The 27646-nt window shown below is 39.0% G+C and overlaps 1 protein-coding gene across 2 annotated transcripts; it reads right to left on the reverse strand.

Annotated features, from left to right (window-relative positions):
• Positions 1–1145: 1145 nt before the first annotated feature.
• Positions 1146–27529, reverse strand: LOC131228549 (kinesin-like protein KIN-4A). 2 transcript variants are annotated; one of them, XM_058224285.1, is made up of 26 exons: positions 27061–27529; positions 24459–24605; positions 24150–24299; positions 23158–23411; positions 22138–22325; positions 21934–22058; positions 17083–17119; positions 16366–16457; positions 16126–16236; positions 15906–16019; positions 15600–15693; positions 15237–15352; positions 9906–10004; positions 9707–9817; positions 9507–9623; positions 9315–9395; positions 7506–7577; positions 6322–6415; positions 6215–6246; positions 5995–6092; positions 5792–5890; positions 5391–5612; positions 4536–4698; positions 2605–2760; positions 2217–2522; positions 1146–1587 (listed from the first exon to the last, which is right to left on the reverse strand). In XM_058224285.1, exons 1-25 carry the CDS (start codon positions 27178–27180, stop codon positions 2301–2303), a joined length of 3114 nt encoding a protein of 1037 aa, XP_058080268.1. In that variant the 5' UTR covers positions 27181–27529; the 3' UTR covers positions 1146–1587; positions 2217–2300. The 2 variants fall into 2 exon arrangements, with proteins under 2 accessions (XP_058080268.1, XP_058080267.1); XM_058224284.1 differs by having other exon boundaries at positions 15237–15355; positions 27061–27528.
• Positions 27530–27646: the final 117 nt, after the last annotated feature.

Consider the following 27646-nt stretch of genomic DNA (forward strand, 5'->3'; position numbering starts at 1 on the left):
TCAAGGACTTCTCATGCCATGCAGGTACATGTGTGGCACGCATATGAGCTTTATTGCACACTCATGTGGGCCTAAGAAAGCTGTCCAATATTAAACCCAAGCGTAGAATGCAACGTTGAGCCTTTTAAAACAGAGTACAATAGGGAAGCCCAAAACGATGACCTCCTTGCCAAATAGACATCTTCTGGTGGAGGTCATCTTACAAATACGTGGACTTGTACAAACAGGCATATTTCACTTTTTAACTTCTTCCTGCCAATGATAAGCTTTTCTCCTCAAGAAATCAAGTGAAGGAATTCCTCTAGTATCTGCATATTCTCCTTTTTCTTCCTCTTTTGAGTTTTTTATTCTTTCTTTGGTCTCTCTTGTTGTGTGAGCTCCTGAATCTTCTTTGGCTGAATATGGCCTGATTTTTCTTTTCATCCCTGAGAGTTGTTAGAGGACTTCTGACTGCCTTCTCAGCAGCCAATCACTACCTTACCTTGCATAGGGGATTTTCAACAATAGCTATAGATTAAGGGATTTTGACATATAGCACCCTGACTGATGCGTTATTACCAAATAACCCTTTTCTATTTTCCATTTAACACATTCCCTTAAGCGTTATTCCCAAATAACCCTGTCCATTTTCCATTTTCCATTTTCAAAATATATATATATATATATATATATATATATATATATATATAAATAAATAAAAAAAAAAAAACCATCCTCCTGTGAACATCCCTCGGTAAATGGACAGAACCATGTCATGGCCATTATAGCTAACAATTCAACATGGAAGAAAGACCTTTTTATCCCCTATTGGTTTAGGCTTGGGGTCTAGGAGAAGAGGAGAGATGAGAGGCTGGGGTGAGTTGGGATCTTGGGGATTTGGGAGAGGGTAATATTGTCATTTTAAAAAGATCCTCATACCCTAACTATGTTTACTTTTTCTGTCCAAAAATTTAAGTGGGGTGGTTTTTTAATCATATCTGGAAAACCAAAGGTGTTATTTGGGAGAATGAACACAGGAGGATGTTATTTGTTTCTTTGCCAAAAGGGAGGGTGCTATATGTCAAAACCACAAAAACTAAAAATAAACAGAAAGAAAACTATATAAAAGGTGCGAAAGGCCACAAGCAATTGAATATCCCTTCTGATACAAGAATGATAGATGGCGTAATTTCTTCCAAGGTAAATCAATAATTGCAACAATACAATTGGCATTAACCAAGTCTTACAAATAACCATATAAAGAAGCGGATTACAGAGGACCTTAGCAACGTACAAATGGCAAACACACCGAGTACGTCCTCTTTCTTGGTACTTTGTTGAAAAAAAAATATATGTAGAAAGAAAGAAAATCCAAAACAATAGAATACCTCTCACACCTGCGATCTCCTTTTGGATCGTGAACCTTCCTAACCATTTCGAACAACCTACTTTGGTGAACCCATCATCGGCAGCATCAACATCTCTTTACAATATGCTTCCAATCACCATTCAAGCCAAATACACAAAAGCGAACTTATCCAACTCCACATTCGCGAATCTCAGCCAAGACAGAACAATATTCGTTCCACCACCCACTTTACGACATGTCTGCACTCATAGAAACCAAAAAATAAGCATGCGGCACTGCTGGTTTTGCTTGTGTATGCACACAAGCTATAAATTTATATGCATAATTAACACATGGAGTTGAGTCAGCATGCATGCAGAGCAAAGCCACCATACATGCCACCCTCACGTCAATGTGGCATGCATACGGACATCTAAGCTGTTGATCGGATGGGACACACAGTGGGAACAATCCTGGTCCAAGAATCTGGCCACTCCACTCATCAGGTGGGCCCCACAATGCAAATGGCTGGCCCAAGAATCAAGCTAGCACACTCATCTATGAAACAGATGGACAGCTAAAAATGTTTATTTTGGCTGTCTATTTGTTTGATACACTGCCTCACCTGATGAGTGACTGGTCTGGTTCCGCATAGTCAGACACACCAAATGGATGGCTTGCAATGTTGGCACATGTGGCAGTGTATAATGTGGTGCAGCCATTCAAGCATGTGGAATTAGCAGACCTCATGACACATGCATCTCCTAAGCATGCATAAAACATGTAACATGTATCTATAAACATATATGCATCTTACTAATACATGAATGTATACATGTGGCATGTAAACGGTCAAAAATAAATGGATCATTGAGTTCATTCACATTACTTGCATTCAGTTCTTTGCTTCCTTCTTTGCCAAGAGTAAGTGTCATGTGGAGTCGAAGCTGAATATCTGACAACTCTGTTGAGATCACATCATGTCTGCCAGAGGCTGTGGCCGTGGCCTCGGCCTCGCCTTCATGATTGTCTCATCGCTGTGCCTGATCCATTCTGAGAGTCTCCATGGTTTTTGCCACTTCCACTTGAATTGCAGCAGCCACTGATGATGGCTCCTCTTCCATCTCCAGAGCTTCCCTGCCTGCCCAACAACAGCCAACTTCTTCCCCATTGATAACTGGTCGATGGGTATCATCTGCACTCAAAACCAATGTTTTCCATACTTAGCTGAACAGAAAAGGGAATAACTACCCCGATATAGTATCCCAGCAAAGTACCTTTCGTGTCTGATTAGGGAAGGCTGCAGTTCCTCTAACTGAGCCATTCGCAATGCCAGCCGTATATTTGAGCTGCTTCTGTGCCGGTATGGGCATTGGAGACAACGGCCCATTACTGTCATCAGCACAATGTTTCAACGAACCATGCGAATTCCCCTGCCAAGTGTTGCCTTAGTGTTAGGACAATCAAAGGTTAAGCAAAAAGAAAATGTCGACCTGGTTAGAAGGCACTGAAAATGTGGATAATATCTTCATGTTTAGCATAGCCACTGTAAAGTTTTGTATTTTCTTCTAATTGACAGCATATTACTTGATCATATTAAATGTCATTTCACAAGTAACACTGGATTGGAAAGACTAAATACATGAGACAGGTGATTCATATTGCTGATCTCAATCAGATGGCATCTTGGGAAGAGGAGAAAAAAGAAGAAGAAAGAAGCAAAATCATGGACTATGAGATAACGATATGCAGTAGGTAGCTTTTGAATAAATCCTATCTTATATCTCTAGTTCAAACTGATTTAAATTTATTTATTTATTTTTATTTATTTTTTATTTTTTAAAAAAAGAGCCTGGAAATTAGTTAAGACTGCAGGTGGAGCTGCACTTTCCATTCAACAAGCATTGAGAAGGGACTTTGGAGCTGGCATTGAGCAGGGTATCGCTTTTCACTAAAATTAGCTCCAAACTGTAATTCTGCTCATTTCAAGGACTTGTAACAAGCAACCCATCTGTTTGCAGATAACATTTTCTGCTAAACTGTGATTTCAAAACTCACAAAAAGCAACACATGCTATGCATATTAATAATAGAAAATTTTGATGGACGCTGAGACAAACATATCCAGGCATGCACACAAACAAACACAGAAAATGCTGAGACAAGTATAAGAATACATAGAGAGATGTAAATCAACATCTCCCAGAATCTAGGACAAGGATATAGAAAGTGTTTGAATTATCGGTATTGTTACAAGTTTCAATGGCCGAGGATACGGAAACAATATCAATATCGTCGATGATATCGCCGATAACTGGAAATGCACGGAAACATGGGAAAACTGCAACAATTTTCAGTGAAACTTCAGGAGATGCTAAAATACACATATTTGCATACTTAGGAATTAAAAAAAAAATGCAAAAGGAATGCATATAAAATAAGTTTCCATTTAATGGGCAGCTTAAAAGCATGTGTTGATGTAAGAAATTAGTCCAAACATCCCATCAATCCCATCTATCTATCCGACCATCCAAACATCCATCAGTACTTTAGAATATTGAAAATATGATATTTCGTTGAGAAATCATTGACAATTGAAAAGGAGATGAAAGAATGTAGTCTCGACATTGCCTATAAAAAACTTGAAATCGATTTTTTTTTAATAAATAGATTTTTGGTGACATCGATACATTGGCGATCGTATTGAAATATCACTGATACACTGGCTACACCTAGAATTTACGTAGTAAAAAATATTGGTGATACATTGGAGACATCGATACATTGGCAATACAAGCAACACCTGGAATTTACAGTTGAAAATATTGGTGATACATTGGCGATACTTAGTGACACATCGCCGATACCTGGAATTTTTTTATATTTCCGATGTTATTGGTATCGCCACCAGTATTATCGGTATTGCTGAGCTAGAGATTGAGATAATACCGGGGATAATTCGAACAATGGATATAGATAAGGTATCCTGTCTGACACTTTTAACACAATTAAAAAATTCTGCTAGGAGTTAAAAAAAGAACAAAACAAATGCGAGAGGAAGCTGTTTAGATTGTATTTCATTTCAGGGTTGATGCTGTGTGATTCCAGTTTCAATCTTTAGATCTAGTGTATAGGCATTTTAGTTTGTCATTACCCAAAATGATTGAATTGAACAAAAAGGTTCCTGAAAGTCAAACAGAAAATCTTACCGAAGCTGAAGTGGCCAAGGCAATCGCAACAGCTTGCTCCCTCAGCTTCTGCTGCTTCTCAATTTCTTTTCTACGTGCTTCGCTGTGTCGCAGTAGACCAACAAGTTCATTCATTTGCTCTTTAAGCTCCTTCATCTCAATTTCCTTTTCCCATATCTGGCATCTGTTGAAAAAACACTAATCAATCAATCAGTCGATCAATCATCATCAGGATCGCAGCCTTGTTCCACCAGTTTGTGGTGAAAAAACATTACTCGGTATTTCCACAAATTGGTATGAGCCATCGGAAAGGAATTACAGGATCATGCTCATCAGCCAATGTAGAATTCGCTGACAGAAAGAATTATAAATCATTGGATGATCGAAACAGTTTATCAGACGGTCTTCACTAGGATCAGGGATGCTCCAGAAATTTCCCAGATTGGAAGATCTCCAATCCCTCGAGATGGTGGCCTCCAAACAGAAATACAGCAACAGCCCACATTTGACAGGGAGAAGGCAAATATTTAAGGGTTAGCATATTCTAATCAGGGAGAATTCAGCACATCCTCATCCAGATGTTGGGTTCTATCATATGAACAGTTTTGATCACTGAACTATGAACCCCACATATATGGACTTTGGAATCCCATGTATCACTAAACTATATGTTTGCTGAAGTGCATGACCCATAGTTCTTCCAAAATAAAAGGATAAGAACAAAGATAACTAGGAGAGGTCAGAATTTGTTCTGACAGATTGTACCATAACCAAAGAACCATACCTGAAAATCTGGACAATGTGGTAGAAAAGAAAACATAAAGGAAAAGCATGAAACAATTGACAGCATTACAATAACCAAGTCCAAAGTAGCACCTTGCTTCTGCAGCAACATTAAACATGTACTGAAGCAAGCTTTTTGCATCTGCCATTGAGCGCAACTGATTCCATCTTCCTCGCCCAGTAAACGCACGCTCCCGCTCCTCTGCTTCAGACAGTTGTGATGCCATCGCTACGAGCATATTTGAAGAAATGCTCAGCATGTTTTCAAGTGATGCAATTCTTGCCATTCTGGCATCTGGTGACAAGGTGGGCGTTCTGACCAAGGATATATCAAGTTAAGAAACAGTCATAATGTATGAAGTGGACCCCTTATGTTCACTAATAAAAAACACACATCATCATCACAATACTATTGCTTTGTCCTAACTATAATAACTATCGACAACTCTCAGCCAAGAAATATCTGAAGCTATTGAAAAGTTATGTTACTGTACCTAGAGCTTCCATTCTTTCCTCTTGGTGAAATAAGCCCCTTAGAGACCGACTCATCTCCTTGCATCAATATTGCTAGCTCTTCTGCTAATGCAGCTCGTCTAAAGGGGAAAATTATTTATATTAGTAAAGAAGTTCAAACCACATCAAATAGACTTATCAAACATAGGAAGTACACAAACAATATTTGAGTGAGAATACATACACTTGACTTTGTTTCTCATATTCGCTGCGGACTTCGTGGACATTCACCATGACCTCCAGTTCATGATCAAGCCACTTCTGTAAGGATTTTTCATTGCTCTGAAATTGCATGAGCTTTTAATTTTTAGATTTCTCATAAGGACAGCGACGGCAGACAACTCTAATCTATTATCTATGTGGTTCTAAAAGCTGAAAAATTAGAAAGATACACATCAAATTACCTGGCCATTTGGAGAATTCCCATTTGCAGTGACTGGAAAAAAGAGAGCACTTAATTAAGAAGCTAATTATAAGGGGAGAAAAAACATTGTCAAGAAAAGAATGTTACCTGAGTTTTCACGGGCTGAAGACTTGCGAGCTTCTAGCAATTCTTTCAACCTCTTTGTGGCCATGGCAGCCTCTTCTGTCTTCCTCTGAAGGACCTACAGGAGGAGATTTATCACTTGCATAGTCATAATAGTTGTGTGTGTGTGTGTTGGGGGGGGATAAGATGCTGATACCACAATAATTTTCATTTATTGAGCTTTGATTGCAAATTCTTTTGTATTTCTGAAAGAGAAAACATCCATTACAAGTTATGATACAACGGCAGTAATATAAGTTATGATACAGCCACTTTTTCCAGACAAACACGTAACATGTGTAGAATATCCCATCCATTACAATAAGTGGGCACACCATGATGAGCACCTGATGTGAATTTCAGACTGATCCACTCATCAATAGAGACACAACATTGCAATCAATGGACAGCCTATGGTGTATGACTTTGTATACTGAAATAGCACACCCAATGAGTGGATTAGCATGATTTTTTCATTCCAGGAGGTAATAATTGTGCGGTCCACCATTTGCACCAATTAGATATTCTTCAGATTTTCATGTTCAAGGGGAAAAACATGGCTGTATAATAATTTATGATACAGCCACTGTATCCAATCATTCTCTTCTAAAAATGTTTTCCATGTTATCATATAAAGAAACCAGTTCAACAATTGTTGGGACATTGGATTGCTGTAGGTACTAGTAGAGATGGCACATGCAATGCACATGGAGAGGAAGTAGTTTGAAAGATGTGGGAGAGAGGCGAAGAGGTCGTAAAAAGCAGGTCTCTTTGATGGAGAGCTTTGCTTAGCACATGGCTTCACCTCGTAAGTTACGTAAATGCCCATCTGTTTGGTTTAAAACCCTTCCCATGTCCTTCAATAATTTAAAGTTTTAACAGTTGGGAAAACTAATTGAACGCAAATTTTGCCTTGGCAACTCTCATTACCTGTGGTAAAGATTGGGGTATGAGGTGCAGCAAACTTGGTTAACAACCAAGAATAGCTTAAAATAAAAAAAGGGTTTGCAATATTAATATAATTAGATGGTCCGCTGATAAGATGACTTAAGAATTAGTCCAGTTTGCTTCTTTCCTATCAGATCATTATCTTTTCCTTTCACAACAATTTCCTTCCAATCAAATAAATAAATACAAGTTGAAGATAAGAAATTCTGCGAAATTAATACCATTTTCTGACGCTGATTCAAAGCTTGCAGTTTATGCCGCTCATATTCATTCCTCCTTCCTTCCTTCCGTAGCTGCTTGAGCAAATGTTTCATTAATGGTATAATCAAATTATATCCAAGAACTACAGATATTGTAGAAGACCAAACAATGTAATAGGATAAAGATGAGGGAACTCATAAGAATAATGCATTTTAATGAAACCACCGTAATAATAAAAATATCTCGTTGCTCCTTAAAATGTTCAAGGATATAAAATTCCAGGTTAGTGCCAATCACAGTCGTAATCAATTAAAGATAAAAGATGAAAAGCCCACAATTATCAGAAAAGGAGAATAGTTTTTCCTTTTGATGTATGCTTTCATATAGACCAGCAATAGGTTACAGTTTAAGTTTTTGATACAAGGCTTCCAGCAGCCTGCAATCAATTAAAGAAGACCTCCAAGTAATCTATGCTGAACAAAGAAAAAAAAAATGTAAAGCACAAAAAGAATATAGTTCCAAATTTACATGCCAATAAATAGTTTCACAATATGACAGAGTATGGGGACCTTCGTTTTGGCCTGTGCATCCATGACAGTGTTACCTAGACATTTGGCACAAGTGCCCAGTGCCAAAGTGTCCTAAAGTGTCCACAATGGCAAACTTCGAAAATATAGGCTTGGGGAAACTTCCACACACAAATATATAATAATTTAATTATATAAATAAAATTAAATAAAATATAGAAATATTAAAGACAGAAATTAGAAAGAATATTCACATAGTTTCAATAGAAACAAATTACTAGTAGTTGAAACTAACAAAAAAATATTTTTGAAGGATTTAAACTAACAAACAATTGATTAGCAAAACATTGAAAATCATGTATACTCCTCTCAAGAAATAGTTGTTTTGTGAACATCACTTGTTCTGTTAAAATATAAAACCTAAACAAAAGAACAAAAAGAACTGCAAAGCCTGTAATTTTTGTTCTATGGATCATGGTACTTATAATGGAAATGAAAATGAATCTAGAGAGAGAGAAATGGGGGGGGGGGGGGGGGGGGGTGTGTTGGGCGTCCTGACCAGTAATTTATTCAAGAACATGATAACGGAAGCAAGGTTATTCAAGAACATGATAACGGAAGCAAGGTCGAGGGTAAAAGTAAGATATCTTCATCTTGACAAAAGAAATTTACATAACAATAAATAAATAAATAAAAATCGAGGGTTAAACTAGCAGAAAATTATTTGGACACCACACTTAAAATGTCCAACACAAGGCACTTGTCAATGACATCACTAGGGTACTTTATTTGTACAAAATTTGAAGTGTCGTGTTATGACACTGAGTGTTCAAGTGTCCCCAAGTGTTGGCACAGCAAAATCCCAGAAAGTAGAAGGGTCAAGGTAACATTGATCCCCACAGCACAGCAAAATCCCAGAAAGTAGAAGGGTCAAGGTAACATTGATCCCAACTAATTGGGGTCCGCTACAAAGGTTGTGGCCAAAGTTTGTAGCTGGCTGCCAACCTGACACAACTCTCATGATTTATCCATGCTTTGGGCCAGCAGTGAGAGCACAAAACTCCCACTGGCTGAGTAGGGAAATTGCTTAATATGGTAAAAGAAAAGTAAGTACAGATGCTCCAGGGAAATTATTACTGCATTAAATACAATAATGCAATTGCAAGCCATCTTTGTTGAATCTCAAATAAATTAACGTGACCTATGGTACACAAGTGAAATAGTAGGGTCATTCAAAACATGCATCAGTATGTCATAAAAGAATGTCAATCCTATAACAAATGTGAACCAAAAGTGTAGTACCTGCAACAGTTCCTTTTCACGAGAAGCCTTCCACTGCCGAAATTGCTCTGCCTCTTGCTTTATCTTGTGTTGCAATTGGACCTAACATTTCAGAAACTATTTAGCCCTAACATACCCTGAAATCACATGACAAACTATAATATACTGGATCAGAATGAGAAAATTTTGCGAAAACCAATAGTCAGAAATAACCTTTTGTGCCTTGATAGACTGTATTTCATCTTGCAGACGTTTTGCTGCCTCATCACTTCTTTGCTTTTGCTTTAAAAGCTGAACCTGGCTTTCCTGCTTCTTCTTCAGGTCCAAAATCTGATGAGAAAATTTGTGGCAATCTTTAAAAACGAAGAAGATCATCCCATCATTACAAACATCCCACATAAACCATGTTTAACCTGTGCTTCCAGGGTCTTTAATTTCTGTGAGTGAATGTCTTGCATTTTCTGTGTTTGCCCATCAGTGGCAGCAAGGCTTTCAACTTCAGCTAATAACCGGTCCCTCTCTTGCTGTAATTATTTACGAAGTTGGAATCAGATATTGACAGGAAAAGAACAGCAAAGAAAGAAAACAAACAAAAAGAAAGTTCTACTTGACCTGCACTATCCTTTTCTCATCCTCAAGCTCCATGAGTTTTTTCCCAAAATGCTGCTTCAGCGCGATGGTGTCAAACCCTCCAAACAATTTCATCTCTGACTGCAAAATGGAAAACATATATACTAAGAAATTAAGAATTGAAATCACAGTGTATAGAATAAGATTGTCTGTACATTCTTGTAAACTCTTTTTTCAGAGAACATATCAATATAATAAAACAAGAAGTTTTCTTCCCATCTTCACATGCTCCCTCCCTCCCTCCCTCTCGATAAATAACATAAAAAATATTCACAAAAAGAGACCTAAAATATTTTCTATTAACACCTTCTTAGCAGCTTCTCTAGGAACAAGGCTCAACAAGATATTGATGGAAGAGAGTATGGGCTTTGATCTCATTGACGACATTTCTGGTAGCACATTTGCAAGCATTAGCCCCTACTCTAGCCTGATTTATGCAATGTGGAACAAAAGGTTGTGATGGCTTGGTGTTGGCAGCTTGTCCATTTTATTTTCCCTATCCTGAGTATGCTTATCTTAAGGTTATCATTGAGCTGGGCACAAATCTTCATTTGACTTTGAGTTACTAAATTTTTATGATGTTATCAAAAGATGGGACTTCATTGATCGTAAGAATGGCTTGACTGAAATTCATTCACCATATCATCTCTAGCCCTTCTCCAAGCAATTTGGAGTTGGGTTTTAAATGGTAGATTGGCAAAAGTTTTAAGATTGGCAGCCCAGCGAAGATTAACCTTCCCCTTCTACCCAGAAACTTGGAATCACCCATTGTAGAGCACACATTAACACCGCTCCTATGCCAACAGTCAAACCCAGTAGTGACCCCCAACCCAACAATTACATGCACTCCTGGCGACCAAATGGCGAGCAAGCAGCGGTGGGGCAATTTCCAGGCAAACCGCTAAGCAAGAAGTATCCAAACATGAGCCATGGTAGAGGCACACATTAACTCCGCTCCTATGCCAACAGTCCCACCCAGTAGTGACCCCCAACCCAACAATTACATGCACTCCTGCGCTCAAATGGCGAGAAAGCAGTGGTGGGGCAATTTCCAAGCAAACCGCTAAGCAAGAAGTATCCAAACATGACGAGTCATGCTCAAATAGCTCATCATCATCATTTAAGCCTTATCCCAACTAATTCGGGTCGGCTACATGAATCATGTTTTGTCATTCCATTCTATTAAGGACCATATCTCTAGTTAAACCACATGTCATCAAGTCTTTTCTTACTACCTCCACTCAGCTTTACAAATCATGTTTCACCAATCATCAAGGCTTGAAAAAGGAATTCGAGCCTCGAGGCAGATCGGTTCTCCAATGATTATTCTCTCGTGGAATGCAAGGGGGGTTGGCTCCAAGCAGAAGCGGAGCCTCATTAAAGGATCTATCTCCAGAAAAAAGCCGGACGCCATCTGTCTTCAGGAAACCAAAGTTCCATCCTTCTCTCATTCCTTACTGGCTACCCTATGGGGTCCTGCGGACGCTCTGTTTGTCACCTTAGATGCAAAGGAGTCTTTGGGAGGCATCCTTATAGCCTGGAAATCCTCTAAGTGGGACTTAGAGGCCTACTTCACTGGGTCCTTCTTCAAAGCGGTTATCCTACAAGATAAGTCCTCTCACTTCCGTTGTCTCATTATATCTGTTTACGGCCCTAATGATGACTCTCTCAGGTGCAATTTTTGGGGTGAACTGACTGCCGTTAGACAGTCCTTTTCAGGCCCGTGTTGCTTTGTGGGCGACTTCAATGTCATTTGCTTTCCTGACGAACACTCTCGAAAGATGCGTTTCTCCCCGGCCATGCACGCCTTCTCCGAGTGGATTCAAGATCAGGAACTTATCGATCTCCCTTTGGAAGGCGCCAGATTCACTTGGTCGAACGGTCGTAGCCTGCAGACTCAGTCCAGACTCGATAGGTTCCTCTTATTCTCGGATTGGATAGAGGAATTCCCCTCCGTCTCTCAATTGGCTTTACCTAGGTCGACTTCAGACCACTGCCCTATTCTTCTCTCGGTCGTCGATGCTGATTAGGGCCTGAAGCCTTTCAAATTCAATTCACCCTGGATCAAAATTGCCGGCTTCAAACAATGGATTGTGGATTGGTTAGTCTCCTTTCACGTTACTGGTTACGCCTGCCACACCCTTCTGCCCAAGTTGAGACTTCTCAAGGAGAAAATTAAAGAATGGAAGACTGAAGTGTTAAGGAAGAGAGAAATCGAATCTGAACGTTTATTCGCTAAGCTGCAACAAATAGACACCAGGGTCAAGGGTGATAACCTATCTCCAGATTTTTTAGCCAAACGTATCAAGATAATCCAATCCCTATCTGCCAGAGCCATCGAGGATGAAGTTAATTGGAAGATCAAATCGCGAGCGAGGTGGATTTCGGAAGGGGACAAGAACACTAAATTCTTCCACAGGTTAGCTAACATGAAAGCTCGGGCCAAGGCTATCCACAGTATAATGGTTGATGACAGACAGATCAAGGACAGAGAAGAAATATCTAAGCTTGCTGTCGATCATTTTTCCTCTCTCCTTTCTTCTGAAGGATGGTCAAGACCTCTCCTGGATGGGACCCCTTTTCAATCTCTTCTGGAATCGGAGGCCCGTTCTTTGGAAATTCCATTTTTGGAAGAGGAGGTTAAATCGGCGATTGATGCTTTGGAAGGAGACAAGTCCCCTGGCCCTGATGGGTTTCCCATATCTTTCTTTCAGCATTTCTGGGACATTATTAAACCTGATGTCATGAACTTCATCCATGAATTTCACGCCAGAGGAAAGCTGTCTAAAGGATTAGGTGCTTCTTTCATAGCCCTTATTCCCAAAGTCGCAGGTGCTTCCTTTTTTTCCCAATTTAGGCCCATAAGCCTGATCGGAGGACCTTACAAAATTCTAGCGAAGATCCTCTCTACTAGACTCTCATTAGTGATGGGCAATCTGATTTCCAAGAACCAAAATGCTTTCATAAGAGGCAGACAGATCATCGACGGGGCGCTGATAGCTAATGAAGTGCTACACACTTGCAACAGATCTAGTACGAAGAGCGTATTTTGTAAGCTCAACATCGAAAAGGCTTACGACCACGTTGATTGGGGCTTCCTACATTACATGCTTCTTCGCATGGGTTTTGGCGTTAAATGGAGATCGTGGATCAAGGCATGTGTCGAATCGTCGCATTTCTCCGTCCTTCTCAATGGCGCTCCTAAAGGATTTTTCCCCAGCACAAGGGGTCTTCGTCAAGGAGACCCCCTTATCCCCCCTCCTTTTCCTCCTGATCGTCGAGGCCCTCTCTCAGCTTTTGCAATCGGGCCAAAACTGTCAGCTCTTTCGGGGTATCTCGATGCCGGTCTTATAAAACCCACTCTCCCATATTCAATTTGCTGACGACATGCTTATTATGATTGAAGCTGAATCGGATGCTATCTCTAACCTGCACACTACCCTTAGATGCTTCGAGGCAATCTCTGGCCTGAGAATCAATATGGCCAAATCCAAGATTTTCGGGGTCAATGTTTCGGAGATCGACCTGCATTGATATGCTGATATCCTCGGATGTTTGCCCGCATCCTTCCCAACGACGTTCGTTGGTCTGCCGCTGGTTAATGGGGCCCCGCCGTCTTCGATGTGGGATAAGGTCGTTCAAAAATTCCAAAAAATGCTGGCTAGATGGAAATGCAGACATCTTTCTATGGGAGGTAGGCTCACCCTCATTAAAGCTGCCCTATCCAATATCCCTACATACTTCATGTCTCTCTTCATTTGCCCTCCTGCTGTCCTCACTCGCATTGACAAACTTAGGAGAGATTTCATGTGGTGCGGCAAAGATAATTATCATAAGTTCCACCTGCTGGATTGGCAGGATGTCTGTAGACATTTCCAGGATGGAGGAGCTAATGTAAAAAATTTGAAGGTTATGAATAAAGCCCTTCTGGGTAAATGGACCTGGAGACTGGGTTCTGAGCCGACAGCTTTATGGAATGTAATCGTCAAAAACAAATACGGTACGACTCATGGTGGGTGGTGGACGAGGGACTCCTCTTCTTATAGAGCTTCCCGCATTTGGAAGGGTATTCTCCGGTCGAAATCCTTCGTTGTTCAGAACTATGCATTTCATTTGGGGAATGGGGCAGCCATCAGGTTTTGGGACGACATCTGGTTGGGGGACAGAAAGCTGAAGGATTGCTATCCCTCTATTCATCGCCTTGCCGTCAACAAGGACAACTTGATCACCGAATTATATTCTCAATCTCCTGCTGGGATAGTGTGGGATATTAGATGCTACAGAAGCCTTCTCGACCGGGAGGCCGACGAATTCTCCACTTTACTCGAGCAATTATCCTTGGCCTCTCCCATCCAATCCGAGCCGGACAAACTTCTTTGGACGAGAGACAAATCCTCTTGCTTCTCAGTCAAATCTCTCTACAAAGCTCTTATGCCCCCGCCTCCCTACTCTCCCTTCGCCAGTCCATTTATATGGAAGTATCCCGTCCCCCCAAAGTTTCTCTGTTTTGGTTGGTTGGCGGCTAGAAATCGGATCCTTACTTTAGACAACCTCAAGAAGAAAGGGATGCAGCTTGTTAACATCTGTCTTTGCTGCATGGCGAGCAATGAATCAGTGGATCACCTCTTCGTCCATTGCCCCTTCACCACTCTAATTCGGCAGGATTTTTTCTCTCGGTTTGGTATAATGGGTGCGTTCCCGCAACTGCCCCTTCTTTGCTGGCGTACTGGCATGGGTTCAAGCTGGGAAAGATCAAATCTAAGATGTGGAAAATGGCTATTCTGGCTATATGGTGAGCGATTTGGAAAGAAAGAAACGACAGATGCTTCAACAACCTCCAATCCTCTCCTATAGTTGTGGGTTCTAGGGCCAAGAGTTTAATTATAGAGTGGGCAACCAATGTTTCTTCTCTTAAGGACTTTAATTTTCTTTTTCTTGGCTTCTGATGTTGGCTTCTGCTATCTCAGCAGTTGTCCTCTTTGTTCTTTCTTTTTCTTGTTTTAATATATTCTCTCGTTGCCCCTTTTTTTTAAAAAAAGAAAAAGAAAAAAAAAAGAAAACGGAATTCGAAACAGGAATTCTCATCAATTTAGCAAAATCTTGTAAATTGTCCGTCAATCTGCCTTTTGGGGTTTTTGAACCATCTTTGGGAGAGGAGTCCTTATCCCAAGTGGTGATGTCTCATTGCCAGCTTCGTAATTGTTCTTTATGTCTGTATTCTTCTTTTCTTAATAAAATATTATTACTTTTTTAAAAAATCAGCTGTCAACTAAAGTGTTTTTGAGTATCAACCAACTAGGATATAAATGGTACCTCTTTCTGCTCAAGACGTCTATTTAATTCATTCAACTCCCTGTCCATGTTGTTTTGCAATATCGTATGCTCCCACTCTTTCGCTACTTCTTCATCAATTTCCTTGGAATTGTCACCTGCTGAAAATAGCAATTATATTGCGGTTATAAAATAATTAAAGTAATAAATGAGAGAAGAATTTCAATAATGAGTTTTTTTTTTTTTTCCTCAACATGGGAATAAACTAGAAATGACTAGTAAGTAAGCAAGGCAACTAAAATCAACATAGATTAAAACTGTCTTTCCTATTTCCAGTTGCATCAAGGGTTTTACCAAACTTCAAATGATGAAAATAGTAGTTTTAGAAATGGATCAAGCACATACAAGTGATGGTTCCACCCATTTGATAATCGGGTGAGTCCATATTCTGCAGGCCCCTCTTTAGACCTTCAGCTTTAACAAAACAGGGACCGCCTTCCTGGCACATAAGGTGTAAATCAGAATCCATGCACACTAACCAATCCAGCAGATACAGAAAACGTCCACTATGGGTGGAACATTGTGTGTTTATAGATGGACTTACTGATTATATTATGGTGTCTAAAAACAAAGCACAAGAAATGAATTCAAAAGGTTTGGAAGTAACAAAGAGAAAAGCTGAACAAGAAAAGGATAAGAACCTATTCATACCTGGGTATCTGCTCCAGAGTTCTCAAGCGGAGGACATCTGCTGCGGTATTCATGAAGCTCCCTGCAAAGATCTTCGTTAGTTGCTTCCAGCCAAGAAACCCTTTCTTTGAGAACCTACACAGACAGACAGAAAATGAATGATAATAATTCAGTGCAAACTCTTCCAAGAGAAGTTGAGGGTGAAGAATTGAAGGAAGAAAGATATGAAACGCAGTGATACCTGTACTTCATCAGATGAAACTCCTCCACGGGCACAAAGTAGCTCCGCCTGTAAGTATTCAAGTTGCTGACGCATCCGATGCATCTCATTTGATATTGGATCTCTGTTCACCTGTAGAACAAATCAAGCATAAATCATTTGTGAATGATACCTAAAGCCAGACATTTCACACAGATAAATGAGTAATTTGATGAAGAAATGCAAGGCTAATGCTAATTATCAGTAGAATAAGGAACTTACAATAGGTTTGTTCTGAATATTACGAGCCCGATTGGCATATTTGAGAGTGTTAAGTGTTTCTTCGGCATTAATATCCGCTGGGCTGATACAGGCTGGAAGAAGCAGCAAACGTTTGAAAATTGCAAAAAATAGAATGAAAGTTAATCTGGCTGCGAATACAAAAGAGAATTTAGCAACACCCTCATTGCTAGTGTTTGAAAAATCTAATGGAGGCTTATGCCTCAGGGAAATGCTCTCCTAAAGAGCCCATTTGACACCTCGATGAAGCATGCACTTGAGGCATATATCTCAGATGGTGAATGCATATGGGAGGTATACACCTCTTTTACACTTCACACAATCTTGTTAAAAGGCATATGCATGGATTTAAATAGCCATTTTGGAGAGCAACTCGCCAGGGGACAAACGGTACAAATCACCTAATATCAGTCTATATCAGTGCATTTTAGTCAGTATCGATCCTTTTTCGTTCTGATTCATATCATTTCAGACCAAAACCAATACGGCCCAAATGATACCAAGTTGTATCAGATGATCTTCTAACCATGGCTGCAAGCCCCTCAATTAGTTTTGAGGGGTAGAAGTTGAAATTTTGAAAAGCTTTCGTTTTTTTTTTTCTTACCTGTTTCTTTATATGGTGGAAGAGTGAATCCTAAGTAGAATTTTATTAACAATTAATCAAGCACTTTAGATGAAACAAAAGGCCCAGAACATTACCTATCATAACAGTTCTGCTGTTTCCACCCAGTGAGTCCTGCCAAGAATGCATACATAGACTTAGAAAACAAAAAACCGAAAATATCCTTTACTTAGTAATTCGAAGTCTCATACTAATGGTTGCCCCCCTTTGAATGAAAACCACTTGAATGTTTAAATGTTTAGTACTTAAGAAAAAAATAAATAAGCACTTGAATGCCCATGTACTAACCAACAATTAGAAACCATTGTCATTGTACTTGTTCGAATTCCAGTTCAAAGCAACCCTTAACCACACTTTCCTAATTGAACTTCACATGTAAATATAATAATCCCTCTTTGGTTTAGATTTTAGGAATGCATTCCCATCTATGTATCTTATACATAACCAATACCTTGAGGAAGGAAACATATTGATTTAGTTCAATAATAGTCATCCAAACAAATCCATTGTCAACAGGCTCATCTGGAATTACATGCACTAGATATTGGATGTGAATAAACTCCCATTTGTGGGTAGCATGCGATAGTTGTGGAAAGGTGCATTGTGGGGCCTAGCCATGTTGACCTGTGAGTCATGTTGCTAACATGTACGGGTAGGTTCCTTTATATTTTGTTCAGCCAACTACTCAAGCGTGACCTTTCTCAGGTCATACTGGAACAGAAACTTGGAGAGAAAATTAAACATCAAAGTAGTGTTGATTATATGTACCTAAAGAGCTCAATATCCTCTCCAAGAACCCAGCCAATTGATAAAAGCCCTTCGGATCCTTACTCTTGCTTAGGTGGTAGACTCTCAGGAGTTTCAACACCCGGTCAAGGGTTCGAGCATCCATAGGTGGTGAAATCCCACTACAGCGTGACTGTGTGGGGGTCAAAGAGAGGGAGGCGCGCTCCAGTGGTACCAGTACCACCATGAGTTATGGTTGTACTGGTTGTTGTGGGCCCCACATGATGTTTGCACAACATCCAACCTGTCCATCAGATGTATCACAACAACTTACCCCCTAGGTCCAAAATTCAGCCCAATCCATGCATCAGGTTACCCCACAACATGCTAAAACAGTTGGGAGGGGACATCAACCCTTGATTTTCAGTAGGACCCACCTGAGTTGCAAAATTGCCTGATTTTGGGCTGACCATTCATCCGAGCCAGATGAAGGATCTAAATGACACGGACTCCATATATCCAAAAATGGTGGGCATCCCCTCTCAAATTTGTCCCTATCATGTAGCCAACCTGAGTTTTGGATCAGCCCGATTTCTAGGCTTATGACCAAAGGTTGGGAGAACGCATCTGACTGATGGGTTGGATGTCATGCATCCATCACGTGGGCCCCACAACAGCCCATTACTACTATAAGCTATGGTGGTACCAGTACCACTAGAGCACACCTTATGGGTTAGAGAACTTTGGATGATTTTTTTTCAACTGTATGTTTGCTAAGTGTGCCAGCTGACCAGTAGAACAACCTGATTCTTGGTATAGGGGGAACCAAATAGTGGTACCCTTTTCATGGATGGCTTAGATATTGCACCTGTCCACCATGCTAGAATATATGCTGGCATGTTCATTAGCTGACTTGTACACGCATGCGGGCTTAGCGAAGCTCATATATGTGTGTGCATGTGCCCTTGCTTGCGTGTCCATAAAATAACACTCACACATATAAATGCCATTATATGAAGAAGCAACACATGCAAGAGCAACTAATTACATGTAATAGAATATGAGTACCATGGTCCTTTAACCTATACATAGGGCAATCTTTATAGCCTTTTTCACAAATCATTAGTTAGTGCAAAATAAATAAATCGCCATCATCAGATGAACCTCATCCCAACTAATTTGGGTTGGCCACACGAATCCAGTTCTGCTATTCCACTCTATTGTGGACCATATCATGAGTTAAACCATGGTAAAATAAATAAACAAGCAAACAAAACAAGAAACCAAACACATTTGTCTGCTTGTAGTGATGAATTTATATCCATACTAATAAATGTCTTAAATAAGGAATTAAAATGCTAAAATGCTAAAATTAAAGAGTCCAACTCCACTCTAACCCTCTGCATATCAACTGCATGGGCCTTGTATATGCTTTATACACCACAGTTGTGTAAAATCCTTATTTCTGACAACCTTTTAGACATTTGGACATTTAAAATTACTAGAGACTAATATCAAATGGATTCGTATGTGAATCAAAAGTTTGGAGGTCTGTAAACAAATGTAGGAAGCATTTGCGACTAATGGTTACTTATATGTGTTGTATGGTTGGGCAAGTATTCCAAGCAAGGCAGTTTGATATAGAGAGTCCTTTTATGGTCTGTTTGGATTGGTGGAAACCAAACATCACATTAGAAGAAAGGAAAATGCATGGAAATAAATCCATGTTAACCTGTTTGTTTCAGCACCCATGATTTCTATGGAAATGTTAAAGGCTGTTAGGTCAAAAAGCAAGAGTTGCCTCTAATAACCACATAAATCTAGATTTAACAGGTTTTTTAAGGAAATGGAAGTTGTCGTTTTTAGGGCCTATTTGGAAGCATGAAAAGAAAATGTTGGAGAACTCATGAAAATGGAAACATGCTTTCTGTGGAAATGCGTGGAAATTAAAACAGTTTTCCTCACTTTTTTAGTGAAGTTTTCCATGGAAATCCATTTGTGTCCTCTTTTGGCACTACTAAGACCACCACTAAACCTTTGATTTGATAGTCCATCATGTAGGGCCCACCTCAACTTCCTGATCCATATTAAAAATCACTTAGACCGACGACCCTAGATCAATGTCTAGGAAAATGGATGGTCCATATTTATTACAATTATGAGATTTTTGATTAGCAAACTGGATTGTTCATCATGTGGAGCTATATCCAGTTATAGATCATCATTATCCTTATCTAAGCCTTATCCCAATTAACAGGGGTCGGCTACATGAATCATGCGCTGCCATTCCACTCTATGCAGGACCACACCTTCAGTTAGACCATAAGTCATGAAGTCTTTTCTTACTACATCCATGTCCTTTTGGCCCTTCCCCTTCCCCTTTTAGAGCCTTCAACTTGTACCAACTAACTCCTAACCGGCACGGTTCTTGGTCTTTGTTGCACATGACCAAACCATCTAAGTCTACTTTCCCTCATCTTATTACCTGTTGGTATTACTCCGAAGTTCCCTCGAATGCATTCATTTCTAATTCTTTCCTTCCTCATATTTCCACTCATCCATCTCAACATCCTCATTTCAGCTACACTCATCCTATGAACATGTTATTTAACTGCCCAACAGTCTATTCCATAAAGCATGGCTAGTCTTATCGTTATCCTATAAATTTTCCCTTTCAGTATGAGTGCTACATGATGATCGCATAAAACTCTAAAGGAACATCTCTCTGTCTTCCAACCAGCTTGCATTATGTGGGCAACATCTTTTTCAATCTCTTGACTCTCATGAATCATTGACCCAAGGTTTTGGAAGTGATCATTTTGGGAAGCTTCTTAATCAGCAATCTTAACTAATTTCTTGTTTTTGCTCCTATTATTACTAACATTGCACTCCATATTGCTCATCTCCGATTATAGATGCTAACCAGAAAATCACTTTGATTGAATATCCTAACCATCCAATCAATTGTAAGGAAATGGATGGTCCATACTGGTCTGATTATTTATATGAACTGTCCATTATGTGGAGCGCACCTTTGGTTTCATCTCTTTTAAAAGTTACTTTCATCATATGATGATAACCATCTGATCAGTGGCTAGGAAAATGGACAGTTCATATTTATTACAATAGAAAATGTTCAATCAGTGGTCTAGACCATCTATCACATGAGACCACCTTTGATGGTCAATCCCTCCTTAAAAATCGCTTTGATTAGGCGAGCTAAGCATCCGATTAGTGGCTAGGATGAAGGGGCCATATTGATTATAATGGAGATAGTCCGGTCACTTACTTGGACCATCCATGATGTGAGGCCCATCTTTGATTGTGAACTTTGAGATAAGATGAGAGTGAAGGAAAGACGACTTACCTTCGTGAGTTTGCCTTGTGATCTGGAAATCTAATTTCCGACTGTTCAAGCAAGGAAAACTTGTAGGGGTTTTCCATGGAAACTGCAGTTTTCCACCATTTCTGGAATTGTTTTCCAGATTCACAGTGGAAATGTAGTTTCCTGTGGAAATCTCTTTTCCGCAAAACAATTGCTTCCTTTCCTAACAGGCTCTTAGAGGAAAACTGTGGAAATTGAAATTGATTTCTACGTATCATTATTGTTGTCATTGTCATCACTGTTGTCATCATCTAGGTCTTATCCCAATTAATTGGGATCAGCTACCAGAATCGTATTTCATGTCAAGATTCATGATAAAATTTGTGGCAGAAGTTTCACAACAGCTACCAACCTAACACAATCCTCCTTTATCTAGGCTTGGTACTGGCAATGAGAGCACAAAACTCACATGGGCATTATTGATTTCCACATATAAATTTATTTTGCAATCAGGGGAAAATGTTATATCTGTAGAAACTGATTTCATTTACATGGCTTTCCAGAGGATTCCACCAATCCAAACAGCCATTAAGGGATCAAACTGACCTGTGTGCCCCATAGTCCAATAGGGTCATGTATATAGGCCATCTGCTTGGATTTGTGGACCCTAAGTCCTTTTGGACAAAACTATAGGCCACATCTTTTAATCTGATGGCATGTCGGATCTACACTTGGGCATCCTATTGTACATTCGGGATGTCTGGCCTGGATGCATCAATCACCTTATCAAGCACAATATTTCGAAAGCACAATATGACACAACTACCCATGCCGCAAATGTTATAAAGATCAACCATCCAAACCTTCGAAATCATACCTGCAAGAGCCGAGTAAGTTTGCTATCTCGGTAAGGAACATGAACACCTTCTTTCCTCTTTTTCTCATCCCCAAGTGCACTTATGACATTACCAAGTGCCAAAAGCCCCTTGTTAATGTGAACTCCTGAGGTCATGATATTTTTGTTAAATCAGCAGTAGCAGTTAAAAAATTTAGTGCATTAAGGAATAGATGGTAGACTTGCCTTCCTTGAAACGAAGGCCGTCAGAACCTGTCCTTTTAGCTCGCTCAGATCCAGCAAGATCTACCAAGTGGAGTTTTGCACATAGATAATCATCACTCATGTCCTCAATTGGGCTGCCATCACCAGAAGAAACTGGATCTACTTTGCGCATCTGCTGCAATGTGATGGTGAAGATGGCATGCGACCGACTATTACAAACATGGAAAGCGACAAGAACAAACATCACTAAAACAGACAGTTAATACATATTAAACAGTATGAATGCAGCTATCTAATGGAATAGACTTGTTAGATCCTAACATTTTTGTCTATTCCTTTACATTCCTAAGTAACTATATTCCTCCCCAATTTTATTTTTTTTTCAAGCAAAGCAGTATCCTACAATACTGAAATGTCAAATCAAACAGAAGTTTGTTGCTCTAAAGAACTGTACAAAACCTGCTCAGCTCTCATCACAGATAGTCATGCCACTCTGCCCCTTAAGAGCGAAGCAAGCATCATAAAACAGATGCAAAATGCCATGTATATGTGCCAACCTCAACAATATCTTTGGATTTTGCTCATTTCCACTGTTTCTTATAGGCATGCTATATATATTTTTTAAAAGTAACGAAAATATATTAAAGAGGAAATGAGCATACAGCCAGGAACTGCTGAGATAGCAGAACCGAAAACCTAAAAGCCTAAAAACAAAAGATTATAGCGCTTGAGACCCAAAACATTAACCACCCACTCAATTATCAATTTTTTTGCATAAGATCCCACTGCCTGATCCGAAGCCTGGATGTCATTGAACCATTTGTCATTCCTTCCTTCCCAATTCATCACTAAGAATTGGAAAAGAATTTATTTTAGCCGCAACATCAGGACTCAGAAAGATGAATGAACTCCTTCTGTGGCGGCATAGCTGTTCTGGTTCCCAAGTATTAAAATAATGTAATCAGGCAAATCCAGAAGATCACAACATCTTGTTTATTGTTATGTCTGGACACAAAACATAAGAACAGGCATAATCCCTACCTTGATTGGTTGTTCATGTTTGTACTTCCAGTTGCACGATTCAGTGATCCTTGTTCCAGGCAAGCAGACATTTCCTTTTGTGTACGAACATCAATTTCAGTAGATCCTGCAAGTGTTATAACTCCATTTGATGTCTCACGGATTTGTATCGGTGGTTTCCCAGGGACTGTAACCTTCCCAGCATGTCCATTGGCTGTCTCTGATTTGCCCATAGATGTCGGATCCAGCAAGTCTCGCACTTCTTCTTTCAGAATCTTCAAACACATACATTCTAGTCATAATTTTGCTAAAAATATGAGCAACATAAAAATAAAATAACACAGTATCCATCAAATAAACTGTATCAGCAGCCAATGAAAATGTACGTTTAAAATGAACAGATTGATTCATGTGACAGCCCTAACAAGTAGAAGGATCACATGGAATCGAGAAACCAAAAAATGAACATTATCGTCGGGCAATGGAAATGAAATATTATGTGAATAGACACTGCTTCAAATGAACCCGTAATGAAATATCACATGGAATCAGTTAATAGAAAATTTCTGATCCTCGACCAGAGGATACAAAGTTTCCTTGGGTCTTAGGTTTGTACCAGTCAGCCCTTTAGTTCGGCAATCCAGAACTTTGGTACACTGTGGGTGAACACTCCCCAAAAACATATCATGGACAGGACAAAGATGCTCAATCACCAGGAATGTGTTTGGACTTTGGATGTACATGTAATCCAAATTGCGAGCCTCACTAATGTATTGGCATCGCAATGGTTATCAATTTTTCAAGTCTATGACCATCAACCACAGCTCATGAATATATTAAACACTTGGTCAATTATTTCAAAATAGATCTTAGAGTTGAGAAATGCAACTCTTGAGGTACAGCACTGCATTTGCATGTATATTAAATGGAACGTGTGTGGATCACAATGCATTACTTTGGAGGAAAATTTGCACAAAAGAGCAGCAAAAACTGATAAAAAGTATTAAATGAACCTCTATGAATGAAACATGTAATTGGAACTCCGCTTGATGCTTCAAGATTTCAATCTTGCTGAATAATGTGTTCACAACTTGGGGAATAAGTCCTGTTTGGCAACCATCTCTACAGCTAGTGCCCATAGTATATGTCTTTCCCGAGCCAGTCTACAGAAAACTGGAAATGTTAAACACCTAAATACTACATGAGAAATAAGACAGCCATGTAAAGCTGTAAATAATGACTGACATGACATTTTTTTTTTAACAAGATAAGTTTTCAAATGGGAAATGGGTTAAATGTAAACAAGAGACAGAAGAACTTACCTGACCATATGCAAGAACAGTGGCATTATATCCTTGAAACAAACCATCAACGAGGGGAGCAACGCATTCTTCAAACATTGCTGAAGATGGAGAACCACTACTTCCGTAGACATGATCAAAAGTAAAAGAATGTGTGCCAATTTGCACCTGCACCATAACCATAACAAATGATTTATTTATTATTTTTCTTTACCTAGTGGCTGGAACAATTATAGAGATAACCAATGATACGTGATCGAAATCTGCAATAGAAACTGGTGCAATCAAGTAGTAAAGCATCTGGCAAACGGAGTAACAAATGTATTGTATTCCAAAACAATGCATTTGTTATTCCCATATCTTTGTTATTCCAAATGTAACAACACGATAATAGATTGAAATCAATACTTTGGACAAAGATACTTAAATTCCTTCAATTAGAACCACACGATTAATGCAGGCCTCGAAGAACTTTTAGGTTCCAATATTAGAATGGATTTTTTTAAAAGTAAGCTGAGAATATTAGGAGCAATACAATTGAAAAGTATAAATCTTGAAGTATGTTTTGTCATCATAAAACATCTATGATCATATTAACTAAACAAAACAGATTAAGAAACAAACTAAATAATTTCTTTTAGGATTAAAACACAGGTTCTTCGTAATCAGTTTACATGTTGGTTAATTGTAATTGTTCCTTACTAACTCTGGGAAAAAATCAGGAGGGGGCTGCACACCTAAGAAGGGGGAATTGTACATGTCCTGCCAAGGTTTGAGAGGTTCCAAAATAGTTGGATCCAGTAAAAATGAATGGTAAGTGAACAAGACAGACCAAGGCAGATTAATAGCTTTTAACTTCAACCTTCAATGATCTATGAAGAAAGAAGCAAGGCTTAGCCTCCAAATCATCATCTAATTCTTATCCTAACTAATTGGAGTCAACTAAATGGGCCATACTTCAGTTAGACCATAGGCCTAGCCTCCAAATATGACTTTCTTTTAGTGGCAACAAAAGAGAGAATTCAGGGATGAAGATGATCATATGACCTCTCTGATTACAAGCACTCCAAGGACAAACTTATGGAACCCCACAATAGCAAATTTGTAGTTGTAAATTTGAGTTGTGAAATTGAAGATTACTGCAATCAATTATTAATAATAATAATAATTATATATATATATATATATATATATATATATATATATATATATATATATATATAAAAATTTAAAAAAACATACAAGAATGGATCCTAAAGGGAAAGTACAAAAAGTTAAATACAACAGCGAAAGTTCGAAAGAAATGATTTATGAATTAGATGATGATATAAGCCGTATCTCAACTAGTTGGGGTCAGCTACACGAATCCTGTTCTGATATTCCATATTGTTAGGATTCATGATAAAAGTTGTCGCAAAAGTTTCACGTTGGCTGCCAATCTAACGCGACCCTTCTCCTTTATCCAGGAATGAGGGCACAAAACTCCCACAGGATTTATTAGGAAAAAATCAGATTTGCAAGTTAGACATAAATCAAAAACAAGTTCCCTCAAGAGGAACACAAACCCAGAAAGCAACCATAAATGTGATCCACCAATTTTGGTATAGCTCAATGTCCTGAAAATCGCATATTGGATGGTAAAACCATAACGTGGTTGATATTGTAAGTTTTAATCATAAATTGCATGTTCCTAAGATTTTTAGGATTTTTCATCATGAAATATAGAAAAATATAAATATTGGGATATGATTGATATTGTAATTTTTTTTATATTGATATTCTATTTCTATCACACAACATAAAGATATTCACAAGACGTGAACAGAAAACCACAACACATTTTGTTTATTAGAGAATATATATATATATATATATATATATAACTTTCCAATCTCAATGTCTCAAAGGCTTAAAACCAACGCGACTGCAGCCATTCCCTGCTTCTACTAAGACCAAGACTAAAATCGTAAAGAACGAAAGACATGACCCAAATTCAATCAAATGTTCATACAAAAATCGACAGAAAACTAATTGTAGGAGATAGACCGACCCAATCTCTTACACCTCCTTTCTGCCAACAAGAATATAAAATAAATAAATAAATAAACAAAAAAACAAAAAACAAAAAATAGATATCACACTCCCTTAAGATATGTTATTTAACCAAAAAATAAAAAATAATAATAAATAAAAATGGAAATTACAAATTACATAAGCGATCACAATTCACTTAAAATTGGAAGTCCTGCTCCAAAACGAGCAGAATCATTACGCGAAATGCTACTTAATTCAAACCCACAATTCAGACCCATCCGATCAAAACGCCACACCATAGCCTCACTAATTCACTGTCATTTCTAGAAACTATACATTCCCAAATATTATTTCTTTAATTTTATTTCTTTTAAAGTACTCAAATTCCCATTCCAGATCTCAAAACCACACCACAAAATCCGCATCGATCTTCACTTCCCAAAGACAACATAAGACAAAATCTCCAAAAGATCCATCCATTAGAAACAACAAATCAATGAACCGAAAAGCTTCAAAAGATCGAGAAAACAACAGAGAGAAGAAGAAGAAGAAGAAGAAGTAGAAGATGATGACGAAGAAGAAGAATTGCCTGCGGCTTTTTTCCGGAGATCACGGTAACACAATCCTTACATCCCTGGAGCCGTTCATCGCCGATGAGCGGTCTGATGTGAACAGCGACCTTGACGCAGCAATCCTCAGCAGCTTCCATAGATGAAACGAGCGATGGACACAGCGAGAGAGAAAAGGAGAGAGATGGGATGAGACTAGAAGAGAGGCAATCTCACTCTCATTGTAAGAAAGGAGTGGAAGAGAGAGAGAGAGAGAGAGAGAGAGAGAGAGAGAGAGAGAGAGAAGGGTAAGATAGAAAAAGAAGGAGAAAGAAAAGGGTAGTTATGGAAAAGAGAGGAGGAATGTGAGAGAGGGTCTGGATCTCAAAAGCAAGCAGAGTTAGAGCAGAAGAAGAAGAAGAAGCTGGTAACTGCAAAGACAACAACCACTATCATTTTCCTTGGTCTTCACTGCACACCAGCCAGACGTTGTGTGTGTGGGCTGGTGGCCGTTTGTGGGGAAATCTTTCAACCTACTCTTTCCGATTTTGCCCTCCTTCACTCCCAAACCCGCCCTCCTTTTCGTGATTATTACGTTTATGTCCTCCACTTTTATTCTTTTTCCGA

Source organism: Magnolia sinica, chromosome 16 (genome assembly GCF_029962835.1).
Source record: "Magnolia sinica isolate HGM2019 chromosome 16, MsV1, whole genome shotgun sequence".
Taxonomy (NCBI): Eukaryota; Viridiplantae; Streptophyta; class Magnoliopsida; order Magnoliales; family Magnoliaceae; genus Magnolia; species Magnolia sinica.

Excerpts from the sequence above, each read along its gene's own strand:
- LOC131228549 (XM_058224284.1), bottom strand. The coding sequence starts at position 27,180 with ATGGAAGCTGCTGAGGATTGCTGCGTCAAGGTCGCTGTTCACATCAGA. Across the intron at positions 7,578-9,314 it reads GTGAAAAGGAACTGTTGCAG|CTACGGAAGGAAGGAAGGAG; the intron begins GTACTACACTTT and ends TTGCTCAAGCAG. Across the intron at positions 6,093-6,214 it reads GGAATTCTCCAAATGGCCAG|AGCAATGAAAAATCCTTACA; the intron begins GTAATTTGATGT and ends ATGCAATTTCAG.